General features: G+C 39.7%; 1 protein-coding gene across 1 annotated transcript; it reads left to right on the plus strand.

The window, feature by feature from the left end:
- The first annotated feature begins 2212 nt into the window (after nucleotides 1–2212).
- On the plus strand, nucleotides 2213–23013 carry LOC133551158 (transcriptional repressor scratch 1-like). Its single transcript, XM_061897567.1, has 2 exons — nucleotides 2213–2918; nucleotides 18451–23013. The coding sequence occupies exons 1-2, from the start codon at nucleotides 2795–2797 to the stop codon at nucleotides 19227–19229; spliced, it is 903 nt and encodes a 300-aa protein (XP_061753551.1). The 5' UTR covers nucleotides 2213–2794; the 3' UTR covers nucleotides 19230–23013.
- The last annotated feature ends 1434 nt before the right edge of the window (nucleotides 23014–24447 follow it).

The raw sequence follows: 24447 nt of genomic DNA on the forward strand, positions 1-24447 counted from the left end.
CTTTGAATAATCACAAATAACCAAAACAATTTGTAACACAACAATATTTCCTCCTCAAAAGTCCCTCAAAGCTAATAAGAAACACTGTCAGTTTGTAGTGGACGCACTTTATTCACCACTGCTGCTACCCCGCCTATTCAACCGTACTCCTCCAAACAGTTCAGTAATCCACAGGCCAATATCAACTCACTCAAAAAAAACAACCACAAATTGAAGTGATATAATAATCCTTAAAGTCACTCTGATGCAGGATAGCATCCGTTGACAGGTCCATAGATCATTAATTCACGGGCCGGATTTGGCCCGCGGGCCTTGACTTTGACACACAGGATATGGAATATCGATATTGGTATCAGTTTCGATAAAATCTTAACAATATACATCCCTAATCATAGGCACCCTTTAACATTAAGAATGATGGAGAAACATTACAAAAATGGTAAAAGGGTTATACTTGTATAGCGCTTTGCTACCTTCAAGCGCTTTGACACTATTTCCACATTCACCCATTCACACACACTTTCACACACTGATGGCGGGAGCTGCCATGCGAGGCCCTAATCACGAGCCATCAGGAGCAAGGGTGAAGTGTCTTGCTCAAGGACACAACGGCCTTGACGAGGTCGTAAGTAGGTGGGGATCGAACCAGGAACCCTCAGGTTACTGGCACGGCCACTCTCCCAAACCCGCCACGCCGTCCCCAAAACACAATATAGAATGTGAGATATAACAGGACAATGCATACATTTATCAGTTGTTTTCAAAACGCTTACAAAAAAATGGGTCCCCAAAAATTTACTGTGGGGCCCCATTTTTATGACTTGATGGGGTCTCCGGGACCCCATTTTGAACATTTCTAGCGCCGACAATGATGGAGCATTGGTGCGTGCAAACAAGTACATTTTTACAATATTATTATTATATTTTTTGTTATAAACATTTTTTACTGTTATAAACATTTTCAATCAGTCGATCAATTAATGTTTATTTATATAGCCCTGAGTCACAAGTGTCTCAAAGGGCTGCACATGCCACAACGACATCCGTGGTACAGAGCCCACATAAGGTCAAGAAAAACTCACCCCAGTGGGACGTCTGGGACAGTGACTATGAGAAACCTTGGAGAGGACCGCATATGTGGCGGAAGTCGCAGACGATGACGTCACAAGTGTGGGGGGTCCTCACATCTTCACATTGATTTTAATGGGAACCTCCAACAAAAAGTGCTATTCGGACCGAGAAAACGACAATTTCCCCATTAATTTGAGCGAGGATGAAAGATTCGTGTTTAAGGATATTAATAGCGACGGACTAGAAAAAAAAACAAAGAACGCGATTGCATTGGGACAGATTCAGATGTTTTTAGACACATTTACTAGGATAATTCTGGGAAATCCCTTATCTTTCTATTGTGTTGCTAGTGTTTTAGTGAGTTTAATAGTACCTGATAGTCGGAGGGGTGTGTCCACGGGTGTCTTGACGCCAGTGTATCAGAGGAGTCGACGGCAGCTATGGACAGCACAATCTCAGCTGATCTCCGGTAAGAAGCGACTTTTTCCCACAATTTTCTAACCGAAACCTGCTGGTTGACATTCCGTCGTGATTCATGTTCGCTTGACCGCGCCCTGATCCATAGTAAAGTTTCACCTGCAGGAATTTGAAACAAGGAATCACCGTGTGTTTGTGTCGGTAAAGGCTAAAGCTTCCCAACTCCATCTTTCTACTTTGACTTCTCCATTATTAATTGAACACATTGCAAAAGATTCAGCAACACAGATGTCCAAAATACTGTGTAATTATGCGGTTAAAGCAGACGACTTTTAGCTGTGTGTGTGCGTGCAGCGCTCATATTTCCTAAAAACCCGTGACGTCTTGTGTACACGTCATCATTACACGACGTTTTCAAGACGAAACTCCCGGGAAATTTAAAATTGCAATTTAGTAAAACTAAAAAGGCTGTATTGGCATGTGTTGCAATGTTAACATTTCATCATTGATATATAAACTATTAGACTGCGTGGTGGGTAGTAGTGCGGTTCAGTTTAACTGCCTTATAAATCAGAGAGCGAGCCAGCGCTTCAAACGTGCTCATAAAATCCCTCCACCAAGCTGATGCTCTCTCGCTTGCTTTTTGTGTCTCTCTACCACGCTCCCTCCTCTATATAAAGGCAACAGCTGGTCCTGTGCACCAGAGAGCCGCTGCAGCTTCGCGGGTGCCGACCAGAGAGGAGATACAGACAAGGGAGGAGGAGGAGGAAGAGCAGCGTGACGCAGAGGGGGGGGTCGAGCGCCGTGTGGAACATCTTCTATGGGGAGCAGTCCCGCACTTATCTGGAGCTAACATGACCGATCGGCACAAATCTTCCTAAAGAAGTCGGTAATGACCCACTTTCCACGTTTAGCCACTTTTTTTTAGACCTAGTGGGAAGGTGTCCAACTTGACAGTAGATTCTGACATTGTGGTGCTGAAAGGACAGCGACCGGCTGTGCCAAAGGGGAGCTGACCGGTGCTGAAGGCATAAAAACATACACTTTGTTCAAGACAAGAGAAGACATCACGAAATAACACCTTTTTTTTATTTTTATTTTTTTATTTATTTATTTTATCTCTTTAACTCTCCACAGTTGCTAAGTAGAAAACACTGCTTCGGGAATGTTCCCTTTAACTCCACCACTGTTTGCCGGGAGCTAAAACTTCAATTCACTTTTCATAACGCCTAACTTGTCAGAGCGAGTGGGAGACCCTGTGTGTGCGTGTGTGTGCGTTTGTGTGTGTGTGTGTGTGTGTGCCATCATGCCTCGCTCTTTCTTGGTGAAGAAAGTCAAGCTGGATGACATTTCGGCTGCTGAGCTGGAGAGCTCGTATTGTCACGGCCGAAGAGGAGAACTGAGCCTACGATTCCATCATCGTGATAAAGGTGAGTCACCTACACCCACAGCATCTTGAGGGTTCCAGGTTCGATCCCCGCTTCCGCCATCCTAGTCACTAACGTTGTGTCCTTGGGTAAATAAATGATAAATGGGTTGTACTTGTATAGCGCTTTTCTACCTTCAAGGTACTCAAAGCGCTTTGACACTACTTCCACATTTACCCATTCACACACACATTCACACACTGATGGAGGGAGCTGCCATGCAAGGCGCTAACCAGCACCCATTGGGAGCAAGGGTGAAGTGTCTTGCTCAAGGACACAACGGACGTGACGAGGTTGGTACTAGGTGGGGATTGAACCAGGGACCCTCGGGTTGCCCACGGCCACTCATCCACTGTAAGACACTTTACCCACCTGCTCCCAGTGCCACCCACACTGGTTTAAGTGTAATTTAGATATTGGGTTTCACTATGTAAAAGCGCGTTGAGTCACTAGAGAAAAGCGCTATATAAATATAGTTCACTTCACTTCACACACAGCACCGTGGCTTCATTTTTTAATCTCCCATATACAGAGGATTAGTCATGACTGCGTCTGAAGGAGGGCAAAAAAGAGTAAAGGTCAAACTGTGGTGACCGAAACATCCCAGCATGCAGTGCGAGCCTATTTCCAACTTCGGTGTGCATCTCAAACAGACACAACGGCGTCACAAAGCTAACTTGCGGAGTAAAACAAAGCAGAAAACTACAAAAGCAACACAAGCTTACGTCCACCTGTTTCACCTTTACCTCTAAAGTCACAGTGGTCAAATGAAATTCTTGACCAAACAAAATGAATCAACCCATCTGTATGTAGAAATATTGGATTAATATATAGCAGGGGTCACCAATGTGGTAGCCCGTAAGGACCAGATAAGTCGCCCGCTGGCTTGTTCTAAAAAAAGTTCAAATAGCAGCACTTACCAGTGAGCTGCCTCAGTTTTTTAAATCTTATTTATTTACCAGCAAGCTGGTCTCGCTTTGCTCGACATTTTTAATTCTAAGAGAGACAAAACTCAAATAGAAATTGGTCTTCACTTGTTTAAATAAATTCATTTATTTTTTTACTTTGCTTCTGATAACTTTCAGAAAGACAATTTTAGAGAAAAAATGCAACCTTAATAATGATTTTAGGATTTTTAAACACATATACCTTTGTACCTTTTACATTCCTTCCTCTTCTTTCCTGACAATTTAAATCAATGTTCAAGTATTTTTTTTTTATTGTAAAGAATAATAAATACATTTTATTTTTATTCTTCATTTTAGTTTCTGTTTTTCGACGAAGAATATTTGCGAAATTTTTTTTTCAAACTTATTATGATTAAAATAAGAACAATTACTCTGGCAAATCAAGAAAATCTGTAGAATCAAAGTTAAATCTTATTCAAAAGTCTTTTGAATTTCTTTTAACATTTTTGTCCTGGAAAATCTAGAAGAAATAATGATTTGTCTTTGTTAGAAATATAGCTTGGTCCAATTTGTTATACACTCTAACAAAGTGCAGATTGGATTTTAACCTATTTGAAACATGTCATCAAAATTCTAAAATGAATATTAATCAGGGAAAAATTACTAATGATGTTCCACAAATTCTTTTAATTTTTTCAAAAAGATTCAAATTAGCTAGTTTTTCCTCTTCATTTTTTTCGGTTGAATTTTGAATTTTAAAGAGTCGAAATTGCGGAAGATGATGGATGGATGGAAGAGTCGAAATTGAAGATTAACTGTGTTTCAAAATAAAATGTTCATCTTTTTCGTGTTTCCTCCTCTTTTAAACCGTTCAATTTAGTGTTTTTTTCATCATTTATTCTCTAAAAAAACCTTCCGTAAAAGGAAAAGAATGTACGACGGAATGACAGACAAAAATACCCATTTTTTAATATATATAGATTTATTTATTAAAGGTAGATTGAGCAAATTGGCTTTTTTTGGCAATTTATTTAAGTGTGTATCAAACTGGTAGCCCTTCACATTAATCAGTACCCAAGAAGTAGCTCCTGGTTTCAAAAAGGTTGTTGACTCCTGATATATAGTATGTGTTGCTTGTAATGTGGGTTGTCTGCGTGTTCGCTTGCTTTGGTACATTATCGCCCCCTAGTGGTGTCACAATGACAAAGTCTGTAAAAAAAATTATTGCAAAGAGAAAGAAGCGTGCAGGTGAGCACTTTTTGCCCCTTTTTTTATTTTTTTATTTTTTTATTTTTTTACATTATAGCAAGGTCACACATGATAAATAAAAGACAAAAGGTCTCAGGGAATCCCCTGACAGCAGGAGGAGGAAAACCTGGAAGTTGAGCAGCAGCATCATCATTAGATTAGATCAGGGGTGTCAAACTCAAATACAGAGTGGGCCAAAATTTTAAATGGAACAAAGCCGCGGGCCAAGGTTGAACCAATTAACCTTTTAATAGGGACCCAGACAATTTTGCATTAAATATTGAACAAGCAAGGCTTATATAACTTTAGTGACATGCCAAATCCAGTTTCAAATAATAATAATAATAATTAAAAAAATATCAATGGCACATCAAATAAAATTTAAATAAAAAATTCATGCCTTTTTTTTCTATTTGCAATCTTCTGAGATAAATATAAATTTTTTTCCACAGGCTAATAATAAATTTGAAAATAAAATAACAATAATGAGTGAACCACACATTCAAGCCTTGAAGTAGCAAGAGAAAATGCATGTAGAAAACGTTATCATTGGTCAGTTTGCTGGAAGTTTCGCGGAAGAGTTAGTGCTGAAAGGGGTTCTGGGTATTTGTTCTGTTGTGTTACGGTGCGGATGTTCACCCGAAATGTGATTGTCATTCTTGTTTGGTGTGGGTTCACAGTGTGGCGCATATTTGTAACAGTGCTAAAGTTGTTTGTACGGCCATCCTCAGTGTGACCTGTATGGCTGTTGACCAAGTATGCTTTACATTCACTTGTGTGTGTGTGTGTGCGTGTGTAAAAGCCACAAATATTATGTGACACCCTTTTAGTATGCAGAAAAAGCGGACCTGACGACAGGTTGTAGGGAACGCTAAAGGCAGTGCCTTAAATGCACGCCCCCAATATAGTTGTTCAGGTGGAAATCGGTAGAAATTTGGGAGAATGGTTGCCCCGGGAGATTTTCGGGAGGGGCATTGAACTTCGGGAGTCTACCGGAAAAAATTAGGAGGGTTGGCAAGTATGAGTATTAGCGGTGAATGCGGTGTTACAGCGGCACAGACGCTGTATAACACCGGCGGGCCAGCTCTAATGCTAGATTGATATTGCCTCAAGGGCCAAATTATATTACACGGCGGGCCAGATTTGGCCCGCGGGCCAGAGTTTGACACCCATGGATTAGATAGTACTTTATTTATTCCTTCAGGAGAGTTCCTTCAGGAAAATTAACATTTTCAGCACAATCCCATTCAAGATTAGACAAACATTACAGGGAGACAGAACAGGATCGCTGACGGGTCTGCCGGCTACCAGCGCCCCTTACAAAAAAGGTGAAATACAGGTAAACAAGTGGGGGGGGTAAAGGGAGAAAAAAATAGAAGATTCAAGTAAAATAAAATAAAATAAAAAATCATGGCAGGCATGGTGCGTAGGCCCACACTCATGTCCCATGTTATAAATATAACAAGAGTTTGACTGAAATAAGTGATGCTTGTTGCACACACACACACACACACACACACACACACACACACACACACACACACACACACACACACACACACACACACACGCACGCACGCACACACACGCACACACACGCACACACACACACACACACACACACACACACACACGCACACACACGCACGCGCACGCACGCACGCACGCACACACGCACACACACACACACACACACACACTGCTGTGTTTCTGTCAAGTCGGCATATTTACGCGGCTGGGTGCACAGCATCTCATACACACACACACACACACACACACACACACACACACACACACACACACACACACACACACACACACACAGACACACACACACAGGAAGCACTTTGTGACCTACAAGTGTGCATCGTAGCTTGCCGCTTCACTCTTCCTCTCTCTCTCTCTCTCTGCCCCATCTGCCATTTTACTTGTCCACTCTGCAGAATGTGTAAAGAAACAATGCAGAATATACAAAGAAGTCCTCCAAGTCAATGTAAAAGCTGTGCAGTTGAGACTGTTGCTGTGAGCATATTTGGCAGGATTAGATCTCCCCATCATGTGACAATGTTACAAATAGGGCAGCACGGTGGAGCAGGGGTTAGTGCGTCTGCCTCACAATACGAAGGTTCTGGGTTCGATCCTGTGTGGAGTTTGCATGTTCTCCCTGTGACTGCGTAGGTTCCCCTCCGGGTACTCCGGCTTCCTCCCACCTCCAAAACATGCACTTGGGGATAGGTTGATTGTCAACACTAAATTGGCCCTAGTGTGTGAATGTGAGTGTGAATGTTGTCCGTCTATCTGTGTTGGCCCTGCAATGAGGTGGCGACATGTCCAGGGTGTACCCCCGCCTTCCGAATGCAAGATAAGCAGTAGTAAATGGATGGATGGATGTTACAAATGTATTTGTGCATCCAACTAGTGTTGCCTATGCAATTGTCCTTTCTGAAAATATCAATCTCAATAAGCCAGGTTGACTTGGAAATTCTCACACAGCTCGACAAAATACTCACGCTATACATTTCTTCTCAAAATGTACTGTAACATAACAAATGACAGTAAAACAATATGATATCCTTATATTTCACATCAGTTAACTGTTATTTCCCAGTAAGATTCTCTAATGCAGGGGTCACCAACCTTTTGGAAACCAAGAGCTACTTCTTGGGTACTGATTAATGCGAAGGGCTACCAGTTTGATACACACTTAAATAAATTGCCAGAAATAGCTAATTTGCTCAATTTACCTTTAACTGTATGTTATCATAAATAATTAATGAGATGGCGACTTGTCCAGGGTGTACGCCGCCTTCCGCCCGATTGTAGCTGAGATAGCCGCCACCGCCCCCCGCGACCCCGAAAGGAAATAAGCGGTAGAAAAATGGATGGATGGATAATTATATTTATCTTTGTGGAAACACTGATCATCTTAATGATTTCTCACAATAAATATATATTTTTGATGACATGTTTTAAATAGGTTAAAACCCAATCTGCACTTTGTTAGAATATATAACAAATTGGACTAAGCTATATTTCTAACAAAGACAAATCGTTATTTTTTCTAGATTTTCTAGAACAAATTTTTTTTAAAGGAATTGAAAAGACTTTGAAATAAGATTTAAATTTGATTCTACAGATTTTCTAGATTTTACAGAATAATTTTTTTGAATTTAAATCATAATAAGTTTGAAGAAATATTTCACAAATATTCTTCGTCGAAAAAACAGAAGCTAAAATGAATAATTAAATTAAAATGTTTCATTATTCTTTACAATAAAAAAAAAATTACTTGAGCATTGATTTAAATTGTCAGGAAAGAAGAGGAAGGAATTTAAAAGGTAAAAAGGTATATGTGTTTAAAAATCCTAAAATCAATTTTAAGGTTGTATTTTTTCTCTAAAATTGTCTTTCTGAAAGTTATAAGAAGCAAATTAAAAAAATAAATGAGTTTATTTAAACAAGTGAAGACCAAGTCTTTAAAATATTTTTGGGGATTTTCAAATTCTATGAGTTTTGTCTCTCTTAGAATTAAAAATGTAGAGCCAAGCGAGACCAGATTGCTAGTAAATAAATCAAATTTAAAAAATAGAGGCAGCTCACTGGTAAGTGCTGCTATTTGAGCTATTTTTAGAACAGGCCAGCGGGCTACTCATCTGGTCCTTACGGGCTACCTGGTGCCCACGGGCACCGCGTTGGTGACCCCTGCTCTAATGACAACAAATTACTGTAAATTCAAACTGATTGGCCTGAGGTGTTCCGTATAGACCAGGGGTCACCAACGCTGTGCCCGCGGGCACCAGGTAAGCCCGTAAGGACCAGATGAGTAGCCCGCTGGCCTGTTCTAAAAATAGCTCAAATAGCAGCACTTACCAGTGACCTGCCTCTATTTTTTAAATTTGATTTATTTACTAGCAATCTGGTCTCGCTTGGCTCTACATTTTTAATTCTAAGAGAGACAATACTCATAGAATTTGAAAATCCCCAAAAATATTTTAAAGACTTGGTCTTCACTTGTTTAAATAAACTCATTTATTTGGGAAATTGTTTTAGATGTAAATATAAACGGAAAACAATAATTTGCATATCCTTTTCAACCCATATTCAATTGAATGCACTACAAAGACAAGATATTTGATGTTCAAACTGATAAACTTATTTTTTTTTTGCAAATAATAATTAACTTAGAATTTCAAGGCTGCAACACGTGCCAAAGTAGTTGGGAAAGGGCATGTTCACCACTGTGTTACATCACCTTTTCTTTTGACAACACTCAATAAACGTTTGGGAACTGAAGAAAATAATTGTTGAAGCTTTAAAAGTGGAATTTTTTCCCATTCTTGTTTTATGTAGAGCTTCAGTCGTTCAACAGTCCGGGGTCTCCGCTGTCGTATTTTACGCTTCATAATGCGCCACACATTTTCGATGGGAGACAGGTCTATACTGCAGGCGGGCCAGGAAAGTACCCGCACTCTGTTTTTACGAAGCAACGTTGTTGTAACACTTGTCTTGCTGAAATAAGTAGGGGCGTCCATGATAGCATTGCTTGGATGACAACATATGTTGCTCCAAAACCTGTATGGACCATTCAGCATTAATGGTGCCTTCACAGATGTGTAAGTTGCCCATGCCTTGGGAACTAATACACCCCCATACCATCACAGATGCTGGCTTTTGAACTTGGCGCCTAAAACCATTATTTTCCTCTTTGTTCCGGAGGACACCACGTCCACAGTTGCCAAATATAATTTGAAATGTAGACCTGCAGACCACAAAACACTTTTCCACTTTGCATCCGTCCATCTTAGATGAGCTTGGGCCCAGCGAAGCCAGCGGCGTTCCTTGGTGTTGTTGATAAATGGGTTTTGCTTTGCATGATAGAGTTTTAACTTGCATTTTCAGATGTAGCGACCGACTGTAGTTACTGACAGTGGTTTTATGAAGTGTTCCTCAGCCCATGCGGTGATATCCTTTACACACTGATGTCGTTTTTTGATGCAGTACTGCCTGAGGGGTCAAAGGTCCGTAATATCATCGCTTACATGCAGTGATTTCTCCAGATTCTCTGAACCTTTTGATGATTTTACGGACCGTAGATGGTAAAATCCCTAAATTCCTTGCAATAGCTCGTTGAGAAATTTTGTTTTAAAACCTTTTGACAATTTGCTTTCAAATTGGTGCTCTCATCCCATCCTTGTTTGTGAATTACTTAGCATTTCATGGAAGCTGTTTTTATACCCAATCATGGCACCCACCTGTTCCCAATTAGCCTGCACACCTGTGGGATGTTCCTAATAAGTGTTTGATGAGCATTCCTCAACTTTATCAGTATTTATTGCCACCTTTCCCAACTTGTTTGTCACGTGTTGCTGACATCAAATTCTAAAGTTAATGATTATTTGCAAAAAAAAAAAGTTTATCAGTTTGGACATCAAATATGTTTTTTTTGTAGCATATTCAACTGAATATGGGTTGAAAATGATTTATAGATCATTGTATTCCGTTTATATTTACATCTAACACAATTTCCCAACTCATATGGAAACGGGGTTTGTATATATATACATATATATATATATATATATATTAGGGCTGGGCAATGATTAAAAATTTTAATCGAAGTTAATCGCACTATTTCTCAGATTAATCGCGATTAACTGCATTGTATACGCAAAGCCCAATAATGAATTCAAAAGTAGTGTGTAGTGCACCTTTATTGGAATATTCTCCCACATGAACAAAAGCGCCAAAACATTTGTTGTGCAAACACAATTTAAATCAGTCCTTGTTAAACAGTAGCAGTTAAATAGCATATTTTATGAAAATCAACTCAAAAAATGCAAATACAAACATTTAAGCTTATTGCCACTGCCAGGGTATTTAAGTTATCCTGTTTGTTATGGAAAATAAATATAATCTACATACAAATCTCTGAGCCACAATCATAACATCTGAACAGGCAATTTCTGAGGTAACAGCAGAAACATTTTTTTTATCAGGGATCTTATGTTTAAAAAACCTATATTATAGGTAGTGGACTGTTTTAGGGAATTTTTGATCAAATTATCCGTAGTAGCAATATTAATAATGTGGTGTTTATTCTGCGTAGTGCACTTAGAACAATTATGACCATATCTAGGAATTGATATGATGGGAATTTTCCGATTGTTTGCTTGGTGCTTTGATAAACTGAACGCATCATATACATGGTACTATATTGTGACGTTATGAGCCAGGGAAAAAAAGAACTATCCTACCCAGCATGCAACAGGAGTGACGAGCATGCGCGGTAGCCCGGTATAGGTTGTGTCGCCATGACGGCATCTTGTATGTTGTGATATGCACGCTCTGAAAGCAAACGTTAAGAACTCAGCCAACACTCCTCGTCTGCATTATTTATAAATAGACAGACAACACATATACTCCGCTGCTTCACAGGCCGCTGGATGTAGCCGGCAAAGTACTCCCATGCTAGCTAGCCGGTCTAGCAAGCACGCGTCATTCAGTCCAAATCGGCCCGATCTATCCACATTCAGAATTCTCTGGCGGTTGTGAGTGATCCCGGAGTGACCACGCTGTAAGCCAACCAGGAAATTTGCAGAATTGTCCGGTATTTTTGCCAAATGTTCCATCTTTACCAAGAGCCCCTCGAAGCCGAAGCCCTTCCGGGCGACGCCATCTTGTTAAGAAAAGGCGTTAACAAAATAAAAGCATATAAATAACATACGCAAATGTGCGATAAAATAATTGTCGGCGTTAATAGATTGATGAGTTAACTCGTAATTAACGCATTAATTTGGCCACCCCTAATATATATGTATATATATATATATATATATATATACAAACATACGCATGTGTACGTAGGCCCCTGACCAAATTTTTTTAACCCAATGTGGCCCCTGGGTCAAAAAGTTTGGGGACCCCTGGTGTGTATGAAAAAGTACATGATAAATGTGGTTATTCATTAGATAATCCCATGAGTTAACGTGTTAATTTTGACATTCCTAATACAAATACAATCCCCAGAAAGTGCTGCTTGAGTTGTGAAATCATCATTTCGCATTCTTTTAGCGCGCCGTACCTTTTTTTGTTGAATCGGTGAGAAAAAGTGACCAAATATGTTTTCCCATTTATGAAGAGCGACTGAATACATTTGATTTATAAACGTTTTCCCACATGACGCTTTATGCCTTCTTGCCCTATTAACAGGGTCTCCCTGACGCTTCCACGTAGCAGCATTACTTAGTTTGTAGCTAATAATCAGTGCAATCTGTTAAAGCAGGGGTCTCAAACTCAATTTACCTGTGGGCCACTGGATGCAGAAACTAGGTGGGGCTGGGCCGCGAGAAAAGATTTCTTAAAAATATCTAACATGCGCTTTTTAATGAATTCACCTTCTTTGAATGGCTCTCCCACCCTAGCAACATACTTGCCAACTCTCGCGATCTTTCCGGGAAACACCCAATATGCCTTTAGCGTCCTCTACAACCTGCCGTCTCGTCCGCTTTCCCACCATACTAACAGAGTGCCGGCGTAGTCACATATTGTATGAGGCTTCTGCAGACCCACGGATGTGACTGCGAGGCATACTTGATCAACACCCATACAGGTCACACTGAGGGTGGCCGTATAAACAACTTTGTCACTGCTACAAATATGCGCCACATTGGAACCCACACCAAACAAGATTGACAAACACATTTTGGGAGAACATCCGCACCGTAACACAACATAAACACAACAGAACAAATACCCAGAATCCAATGCAGCCCTACCTCTTCCGGGCTACAATAGGGGGCGGGGTTGGGGAAGCGGGGGTGTATATTGTATATTTTAAGGTGAGGGCCGCAAAATAACGTCTCGCGGGTTGCATGTTTGAGACCCCTGCGTTAGAGGGTTAATATCTGTTTCCATGACAGTGACCCCCCCAAAAAAAACAAAAGTAGTGTCACCTTCAGTGAGCACACAAGTATGAGTCAAGCGTCCTGTTTGCTAGGAGCTAAAAGAAACACTTGGTCATCTTGCTATAATCTTACTCATGCTCTATAAAACACACACACACGCACACACACGCATGCACACGCACACGCACACGCACACACACACACACACACTCTGAGTGTGTGTGTGAGGGTGTATTCATGACATTTGCTTCCACGTTCTGTCTCACTCTCTGAGATTTAATACGAAAATGTTCAACTACATATGCAACCCCCCCCACCGCCCACCTCCACACCTTGATCTCAACATCACGCCCTCTCTTTCTGTCTGGCGTCATTCATTGCTTGTTATTGACTTAGCCCAGCTTTTCTGAGAAGTGACTGCTGAAATGATATTACCAGCACAAGTATCCTCCTCTGCCCAGCGTCTAAATGCTCCTGAAATGCTAATTGAAATGGAGAGCTATCGATCTGCTCAGATCCTGCAGAGGAAGCTAGCAGTCTCGCTGTGAGTGTGTGTGTGTGTGTGTGTGTGTGTGTGTGTGTGTGTGTGTGTGTGTCACAAACCAAAGTCAAATTGTTCCAATCACAAAACTCTATTGGAGGACAAATCTCATGCTGTCTAATTATGTACAAGATGAGTGACAATAAGCAAGGGCTGTCAAATTGAATTCATTAGCTCATGGGATTAATCACAAAAAAAAAGATTGCATTAATCGTGCATAAAAGCAGATTAATCACGCAAAGATAAGTGAGGAGACTCCGACTATTGTGCCCAGTGGGAAACGTCATTCAAAATATATCCAGCTGAGACTTTGGATAAAACTATTAGCAAGTTATGATTAAAAAATGACGTACGTTCAACTAACACATATTTAAGACATTTTCCTGTACGTAAGATCCCTAAATTGCGTTTTTATCTATTTATTTTTTTAAACTGTTTTTAATTAATATTAACATATTATTTTTTAGTCGTTTGGCCATATTTTCAATTGCTGCTGCTTTTTTTTTCTTTAAAGGGGAACATTATCACAATTTCAAAAGGGTTAAAAACGATAAAAATCAGTTCCCAGTGGCTTGTTTTATTTTTCAAAGTTTTTTTCAAAATTTTACAGTTCCCGGAATATCCCAGAAAAAGGCTTTAAAGTGCCTGATTTTCGCTATCTGTGAAGCCACCGTCCATTTTTCTGTGACGTCATCCAGTGATGCCAATACAAACAACATGGTGGATATAGCGACATTAGCTCGGATTCAGACTCGGATTTCAGCGGCTTAAGCGATTCAACAGATTACACATGTATGGAAACGGATGGTCGGAGTATGGAGGCAGATAGCGAAAACGAAATTGAAGAAGAAATTTAAGCTATTGAGCGAATAGCTATTGACGCTATTCGGCCATAGCATGGGTGTACCTAATGAAGTGGCCCATAGCATGGCTGCCTTATTAGCATCGCCGGTAAAATGTGCAGACCAAACGATCAGGACTTTCTTATGTTGTGACACTGGAGCAACTTAAATCCGTCGATTGGTAAGTGTTTGTTTCGCATTAAATGTGGGTATCTAGTTTCAAATGTACATACAGCTAGCGTAAATAGCACGTTAGCATCGATTAGCGTAGCTGGCAGTCATGCCATGACCAAATATGTCTGATTAGCACATAAGTCAACAACATCAACAAAACTCACCTTTGTGATTTCGTTGACTTAAACGTTGCAAATGCATCTGCAGGTTATCCATACATCTCTGTGCCATGTCTGCCTTAGCATCGCCGGTCAAATGTGAAGACACTCTGGCAAATTCAATGGGGGCCTGGCGGCAGATTTCTTGCCAGTGGTGCAACTTGAATCCCTCCCTGTTAGTGTTGTTACACCCTCCGACAACACACCGACGAGGCATGATGTCTCCAAGGTTCCAAAAAATAGTCGAAAAAACGGAAAATAACAGAGCAGAGACCCGGTGTTTGTAATGTGAAATTGAAAATGGCAGCTGTATTACCTCTGTGACGTCACGTTCTGACGTCATCGCTAAAAAACCGATAAACAGAAAGGCGTTTAATTTGCCAAAATTCACCCATTTAGAGTTCGGAAATCGGTTAAAAAAATACATGGTCTTTTTTCTTCAACATCAAGGTATATATTGACGCTTGCATAGGTTTGGTGATAATGTTCCCCTTTAAATTTATTCACTTGATAGGGACTCATAATACTGGTACTGAAAAAACAGACTCCCCCCTCACATAAAATAAATTGCATTTGTGTCTAAATATAGTTTTCTTTCCAAATTAATCTCAAATTATGCTTGAGAGCAATAACCTGTGATTAATTGGGATTATTTTATATTCAAAAATGTGATTATTCTAATACAAAAATATAATTGTTTGTCAGCACTGAAATAAACGTATTGGATAAAAGTCAACTTTTTTATCCTCAATCTTATTGCACATGACATTTTTAGCGCCCTCTATGGATAGCAGTCAAAATGCTTTGGAAGTGACGCTGGCATACGACTTAATGCATGCTTTTTATTCATCACTTCTGGACGACTGCAACTCACTCTATGTTGGAGTAAACCAGGCCTCCCTCGCTCGATTGCAGTTAGTCCGCCTTTTAATTGGCACAAAGTCAAAAACACCAGCACATTAACTCGATTTTAGCATCCTTTCATTTTAGAATTCATTGTAAAAATGTATTGTTTGTTTTAAAATCTCTTAACGGTTTAGCGCCACAATAAATGTCAGATCTTTTAAAAATCTACACCCCCACAAAGTCGCGGAGGTCAGCTGATCAATTTGTCGTCCCAAAAACCCGCTTAAAATCCAGAAGTGATTGTGCATTTTTGCTGCGGCTCCGAAGCTTTGGAACAATATACCTCTGTTTTTTTTATTTATGTTTTTTATTTGTATTTATTTAATTGACAGGGACAGTACAATTACACATTGCTACCAGTATGTAACAGATGTCAAAGTACATAAAAAAAAATATATAATAAATTAAGGGGCGCCTCGTGGCGACCCATCAGCGTTCCTGTTCTGTGACCCTTTACACCAGGGGTCACCAACGCGGTGCCCGTGGGCACCAGGTCGCCCGTAAGGACCAGATGAGTAGCCCGCTGGCCTGTTTTAAAAATAGCTCAAATAGCAGCACTTACCAGTGAGCTGCCTCTATGTTTTAAATGTTATTTATTTACTAGTAAGCCGGTCTTGCTTTGCTCGACATTTTTAATTCTAAGAGAGACAAAACTCAAATAGAATTTGAAAATCCAAGAAAATATTTTTAAGACTTGGTCTTCACTTGTTTAAATACATTCATTTATTGTTTTACTTTACTTCTTATAACTTTCAGAAAGACAATTTTAGAGAAAAAATACAACCTTAAAATGATTTTAGGATTTTTTAAACACATATACCTTTTTAACTTTTAAATTCCTTCCTCTTCTTTCCTGACATTTTTTTTGCTGTAGTAAAGAATAATAAATACATTTTAATTTAATTCTTAATTTTAGCCTCAGTTTTTTCGACGAAGAATATTTGTGCAATTTTTCTTCAAAATTATGATTAAAATTCTAAAAACTTATTCTGGCAAATCTAGAAAATCTTTAAAATCAAATTTAAATCTAATTTCAAAGTCTTTTGAATTTCTTTTAAAATTTTTGTTCAAGAAAGTCTAGAAGAAATAACGATTTGTCTTTGTTAGAAATATAGCTTGGTCCAATTTGTTATATATTCTAACAAAATGCAGATTGGATTTTAACCTAATTAAAACATGTCATCAAATTTGTAAAATGAATCTTAATCAGGGAAAATTACTAATGATGATCCATAAATTATCTTTTTCAATTTTTTCAAAAAGATTCAAATTAGCTAGTTTTTCTCTTCTTTTTTTCGGTTGAATCTTAAAGAGTCGAAATTGAAGATAAACTATGTTTCAAAATTAAATTTAAATTTTTTTCGTCTTTTCTCCTCTTTTAAATGGTTCAATTAAGTATTTTTTTCATCATTTATTCCCTACAAAAAACCTTCCGTAAAAGGAAAAAAAATGTACGACGGAATGACAGACAGAAATACCCATTTTATTATATATATATATATATATATATATATATATATATATATATATATATATATATATATATATATTAAAGGTAAATTGAACAAACATTGGCTATTTCTGGCAATTTTTTTAAGTGTGTATCAAACTGATAGCCCTTCGCATTAATCATGTTACGCCGGTTTGGCATCGTGGTACCGGGTTCGATTCCCTCGAGGATGCGTCAAGTGAACACAGCAAAGGTAAGATATACACAATTTATTTAAATAACAAAAAGAGCTATATAACAAAAATGCTGGAGCTAGTTGAATAAAACAAACAAAAGATGCTAGCATAAAAGCTAGGATATACAACAATGAGAAATAAGCTGGCACGTAGGCACATAAAACAGTAAAACAAAAACTTCAGCATGAGAACTGGAATGAACAATGAATGGCTAGCGTGAAAAGCTTAGCGAGAATATACATACTTGAGAGTATTGCAGGCGTAACTTGTTGCGTGAAAAGCAAATCATGAACCCAGGCTGAACAAACAAAAGAGGACGGCTTATAAAGTGACGGTGATTATCTGTAGCAGGTGTGCGGGGCGTGAGCAGCAGGTGAACTGATGAGTAACCATGGTTAGAACGACGGAGTGAATAAAAATGCAACAAACCATAATATGGGAAGATCGGAGTACGGATCTTAACAAATCAGTACCCAAGAAGTAGCTCTTGGTTTCAAAAAGGTTAGTGACCCCTGCCTTACACTGTTTGTTTGTCTAATCTTGAACAGGTTTGTGCTGAAAACAAAGTACCTTGTACGTTTGTACTTGTGCAATGACAATAAAGACCTACCTAGCCTGCACACCTGTGGGATGTTCCAAATAAGTGTTTGATGAGTATTTCTCTACTTTATCAGTATTTATTGCCACCTTTCCCAACTTCTTTGTCACGTGTTGCTGGCATAAAATTCTAAAGTTAATGATTATTTGCAAAAAAAAAAAAAAAGTTTATCAGTTTGAACATCAAATATGTTGTTTTTGTAGCATATTCAACTGAATATGGGTTGAAAATGATTTGCAAGTCATAGTATTCCGTTTATTTTTACATCTAACACAATTTCCCAACTCATATGGAAACGGGGTTTGTATTCATTGGTTTCAAAATGCCGCAGCCGTGTGGCGTATTGGTTAGAAAAATAATAGCTCAGGTGACACAAAAGCGGTGCATGATATGGCACATTTTCACCTTTTTCTGTGCAGCAGTTAAAAGGTAGAAGTGCTCCTATAAGCGACTTGCATGTGAAATAAAAGACTGCGGCACAATTATAAATAACCCCAAGGAAGCTCCGTGTCTTATTTTCGATCGATGCTCACTGCGGGTGAACTGACCACTTCCTGTGTCTTGTCTCAGGTTACGTGCGGAATTATCTGACCCCCTCTCACTATGACGACGTGGTGGGCAGCGACTCGTCGGCCATCTCTAAAGCGCCCTCCTCCCCGAGCCACTCGTCCATCATCTACAGCCGCATCGACGACACCTTCGGCGGCATCCATGGCGACATCCACGGTGATTCCGACCAGCCGGACAGCCCCAGGTCAGAGGTGTCCTCGTCGGCCAGCGGTTACATCAACGGGGACGCCGCCGTCAGCGAGGGCTACACGGTGGACGCCTTCTTCATCATGGACGGGCGCTCGAGGCGGAAGGGCGCCGCCACCCCCAGGGGGGCCCCGCAGAGGCACTCGTGCGGCGAATGCGGCAAGACCTACGCCACTTCTTCCAACCTGAGCCGGCACAAGCAGACGCACCGCAGCATGGACAGCAAGATGGCCAAGAAGTGTCCCACGTGCGGCAAGGTCTACGTCTCCATGCCGGCCATGGCCATGCACCTGCTCACGCACGACCTCAAGCACAAGTGCGACGTCTGCGGCAAGGCCTTCAGCCGCCCGTGGCTGCTGCAGGGCCACATGCGCTCGCACACCGGCGAGAAGCCCTTTGGGTGCTCGCACTGCGGCAAGGCCTTCGCCGACCGCTCGAACCTCCGCGCTCACATGCAGACGCACTCGGCGTTCAAGCACTACAAATGCAAGCGCTGCGACAAGACGTTCGCTCTCAAGAGCTACCTGAACAAGCACTACGAGTCGGCGTGCTTCAAGGGGGCCTTCTCCCCACTCAGCTCAGTGGGGGAGTGACTTATATCCTTCCAAATGCTCCCAAATCCATCTCCTCGCCTCAATCGGGGCCGAGGACCTGGCAGCGTGAAAACCGGAACACGGCTTCCAAACGTGGACTCACTCACAAAAGATAAATCAAGCACAGAACATCTAGCTCATCACTTCCAAGACACCTCCATCTATTTATGGCCACGATCCTCCTCACAGGGGACACAAGCAAGCACAAATCCTCTCCTCGTCTTCAGTCGCCATCCTGCAAAAAGAGATTAAATCAACGTCCAGACGTTGTCCGTAATTTAGGGGGGAGATTTTTCCTACCCGGGACTTGAACTTGTGTTGTGTAACCGCGCTGAAGTGAAGAACAAATTTGTACAATTTGACAGGCAACAGAGTTTCCAAGTTATCTGGGTGCTGCTGCTTCTTGGGTGAAGGAGTCAAACAAAAACACACCAGGGTATTTTTCCTTCCTACGAACAACCTACACAAAATGTCTTTGCTGCCAGTGTTAGGCCATGTCCACATAAACAAGAATGTTTTCAAAATCGCACATTTCTCCCCCCAAAAATATCTGTAAATATCCCATTTGACCGTCTTTCAGGCCAGTGAGAAGCCTAAAGAAGCAACCACAGCTGATTTTTTTTTTGCACATTATAATGCTTTTAAGAGCATATGAAGTGTTTATAAGTGTGAGAGGTGGGCTTATGAAGACTTTAATTGCATATAATATTCATAAAAATCATAAAAATAAACAAACAGCATCAGTACTTTGCTGAATTTTCACCTACCTTGCAATAAACGATGCATGTACAGTGGGGCAAACAAGCATTTAGTCAGCCACCAATTGTGCAAGTTCTCCCACTTAAAATGATGACAGAGGTCTGTAATTTTCACCATAGGTACACTTTAACTGTGAGAGACAGAATTAAAAAAAAAATCCAGGAATTCACATTGTAGGAATTTCAAAGAATTTATTTGTAAATTATGGTGGAAAATAAGTATTTGGTCAACCATTCAAAGCTCTCACTGATGGAAGGAGGTTTTGGCTCAAAATCTCACGATACATGGCCCCATTCATTCTTTCCTTAAAATGGATCAATCGTCCTGTTCCCATAGCAGAAAAACAGCCCCAAAGCATGATGTTTCTGCAGGATGAGGTCGCATATTCCACTCAAGTCTCCGGTAAGAGCCGACTTAATATCACAATTTTCCCACCCAAAAACTTGCTGGTTGACGTAGAGAAACATGTTCGCTTGACCGCTCTGTGTTAAAGCTTCACAACAAGCGAAGAAACACCGGCTCTGTTTCGGTTGCTAAAGGCAGCTGCAATCCATCAACATTATTCTTATCTGACGTCTCCATTATTAATTGAACAAATTGCAAAAGATTCAGCAACACAGATGTCCAAAATACTGTGTAATTATGCGATGAAATGAGACGACTTTTAGCCGTGTGTGGTGCTGGGAGAACATGTCTGCTCCAACCAATAACGTCACAAGCACGCGTCAACATAAGCGTCATCATTCTGCGCCGTTTTCAACAGGATACCTAGCAGGAAATTTAAAATTGCAATTTAGTAAACTAAACCGGCCGTATTGGTATGTCTTGCAATGTCAATATTTCATCATTGATATATAAACTATCAGACTGCATGGTCGGTAGTAGTGGGTTTCAGTACGCCTTTAAAAAACTACCCTAAGTACGATGTAATCAAAACCCTACTACGGTAAATGTAGTACGTTTCTACCCACCTCCGAAAACATGCATACACAGAGCCTAAAAATTACACCTTTTAATCGATTGTGCATGTTACAAAGCGCACGCACACCTGCACACAAACACCTGTAAGTCAATCCAAAAAAAAGGTTTAAAAGCACAAAATAATGTCGCGCATATCTTATGTAGTTTTCAGTTTTACCCAGCCACACACAAACAAAAAGGTTTTGGAAAGTCTCCATTCTGGACAGAGTTTTCCAAAAACCCAGTTTTAATGACAAAAATTCTACATTTGTGTGTGAACGACAACCCATGAAAACGTTTAAATATCCATATATTTGTGTGGACATGGCCTCAGTGGAGGTGTTAAAAACCTCCCTTTGAAAGGGATTGTTGTAAAATAGCATCAACATACAGCAGCCAGTATTATGTCTATTTATTACTATTTATTCTAATTATTTGCACATTATTTATTTTTGTCTTTCGTTATAAATATGCCAAAGCATTTGACACTTTTGAGTTTTGCTTCATTTTAAACACAACTGCATGCATGCAAAAAAAAAAAAAAGAAGTCACAGCCCAGCAAAGGAAGACTATGCCAATGTTATGAATATTTTGCAAAGTAGTCGCAAAAACTGCAACATTGTCTTTTTCTCCATTTACAAACCGGAAAGGGGTGTCTAAAGTGCGGCCGGGGGGCCATTTTCGCCTTATTTTTATTGGCGTATTGTGAAACTAAAATGAATTGTTAATGAGATACAGCCTCCTGAGAACCAGCATTCTCTGCAGCAGACGTTTCAGTTTAACATAACAGGGCTCTTTTTCCCCCCCCCCCAAAATGAAAACAAAAGTCCACTGCAGTGGACAGTGGTTCTGAAGATGATATCATTAGATATTACAATAATTAACTGTGTTATTATTGACCTGCAATGGATAGCTCTTAGCATATTTATTGCACAAAATGTGGTAATAATTCTGTACGGGCCCTCAGATGAGACCTTTTGGACACCCCTGCAATAGAGCAATAATGACACTCATATCTGCATCAGTTTTTTCTTCCAAGCGCCACTATTGTGTGTATGTGGTGAAGAGATATGACATATCAGGGAGTAAGCAAATTTATATTTGCTGTGATTCTTTGAGGCCTTCTCCTCTTAGGTGAAGTTACAATTTGGGGGATTCGGTCAAAGCTTGTCCGTAGGTATGCATGAGAAATTTAGGCATAAAAGCTTCAGACGGAGGACTGCAGGTGTTATTTATTTTTTATTTTTTTTGTACATGTTGCACTGCCTGCCTTGTATTATTGTAAAATTATTGTAGAAAGTAGAAGGTACTACTATTGTAGGCCTCTGGTGCTGTAATATTGACACTGACAATGTTTTGCTTGTAGCCAACAGCTACTTGATGCAGGATTTAAGAAATGTTGCTGAAGGGCTCTGTAAAAGGAGTCAAAGGAGGTCAAACATAGCGTGTCAGATCGCAACAAAAGCCAACTGTAAAGCCTTAAGAAGATGCGTGTCCAATCTTTCAGCATCAGAGAGCACCGACAAACACGTTAGATGACACTACGATTTACTGTAGCCAACTATAGCCACAAGTTAGTTTATCTATTCTTATATAAAAAGCACTTCCTCTTGACAATTGTAACTTTTGGTTCGTTTTTTTCCTCTCCGAGTGAGTAAGTAGCACAATTAAGGAAGAGTTTAGATTCAGGTAGACGATGCCTTTATTTGTAGAAATAACTTGCTTTTTTTTTCTACTGCAACGCATCAAGACGTGTGGAATAAAAACAATGAAGATGTTGAAGAAGACGCTCTAAGTGACATTTTATAATGCGAGCAAACTCAGTCACACCTTTTTCTTTCTTCCCTAGAGCACATGATATTTTGCGGCGAGAGGCCTTGTAAATAAGCACTGAATGGATTATTTCTACAGGTCTATACAGAGCGACGGGGGACGATGATGATTTTCAGGAGCTTCCCACTTTGTTGTTCTTCCTCTGAGGACGTTTTTGGGGGCCTCCAATTGTAAAGCACAAAAGCAACACTGGGCATTTTGTTTAATTTCCTTAATAATAAAAGATAGTTTGAACAGAAAATGTGGTGGTGTGGATTCTCAGTCATCCAGATGATCTACAGTGGGGCAAAAAAGTCTTTAATCAGCCACCGATTGTGCAAGTTCTCCCACTTAAAATGATGACAGAGGTCTGTAATTTTCATCATAGGTACACTTCAACTGTGAGAGACAGAATGTGGGAAAAAAATCCAGGAATTCACATTGTAGGAATTTTAAAGAATTTATTTGTAAATTATGGTGGAAAATAAGTATTTGGTAAACCATTCAAAGCTATCACTGATGGAAGGAGGTTTTGGCTCAAAATCTCACGATACATGGCCCCATTCATTTTTTCCTTAACACGGATCGTTCGTCCTGTCCCCTTAGCAGAAAAACAGCCCCAAAGCATGATGTTTCCACCCCCATGCTTCACAGTAGGTATGGTGTTCTTGGTATGCAACTCAGTATTGTTCTTCCTCCAAACACGACAAGTTGATTTTTTACCAAAATGGATACATGGATGATACAGCAGAGGATTGGGAGAATGTCATGTGGTCAGATGAAACCAAAAAAGAACTTTTTGGTATAAACTCAACTCGTCGTGTGAATGGTTGACCAAATACTTATTTTCCACCATAATTTACAAATAGATTTTTAAAAATTCTTACAATGTGAATTCCTGGATTTGTTTTTCACATTCTGTCCCTCACAGTTGAAGTCTACTTATGATGAAAAATACAGACCTCTGTCATCATTTTAAGTGGGAGAACTAGCACAATTGGTGGCTGACTAAATACTTTTTTGCCCCACTGTACAAAGGTTGAATGAGGCAACTGAACGGTTCAGCTTTCATCCAAAAGACTTTCCTCAGTTCAACAGTTCATAGGTGTGGAGTCCCCTTGGTAATTTTGTGTTCATTTACACAGCAGTTTGTTTGTTTTAGTTTAACTGTAGTGATCTAAACACAGATTCGAAAAATTTGTCAAATACATTTCCCCAAAAATATTAGTCACCAAAAATTAATGATACATTTAGTCAACTAAAATGTCGAGTAAAACCTCATTTTACGAATTCAATTGGTTCTTGAACAGGGTTTGTAGATTGAAATGTTTGTATATTGAAGCCAAGAGTCCAGAACTATGTGGATACGAAAATGTATTTTAGTTTTAGTTGAACTGTAGTGATCTAAACAAAGTATCAGAAAATGTTTCAACTAAATTTCCAAAAATGTATAGTCACCAAAATTTAATGATAAATGTAATCAACTAAAATGTTAGGTGGAACCTTATATTACGAATTCAAATCGTTCTTAAACAGAGTTTGTAAATGGCAAAAGTTCTTATATTGAAGCAAAGTGTCGAGAACTAAGTGGATACGAAAATATATTTTAGTTTTAGTTAGCGATCTAAACACAGATTCAGAAAATTAGTCAACTAAATTTCTAAAAACGATTAGTCATCTAAAATTA

Source organism: Nerophis ophidion, linkage group LG04, assembly GCF_033978795.1.
Source record: "Nerophis ophidion isolate RoL-2023_Sa linkage group LG04, RoL_Noph_v1.0, whole genome shotgun sequence".
Lineage (NCBI taxonomy): Eukaryota > Metazoa > Chordata > Actinopteri > Syngnathiformes > Syngnathidae > Nerophis > Nerophis ophidion.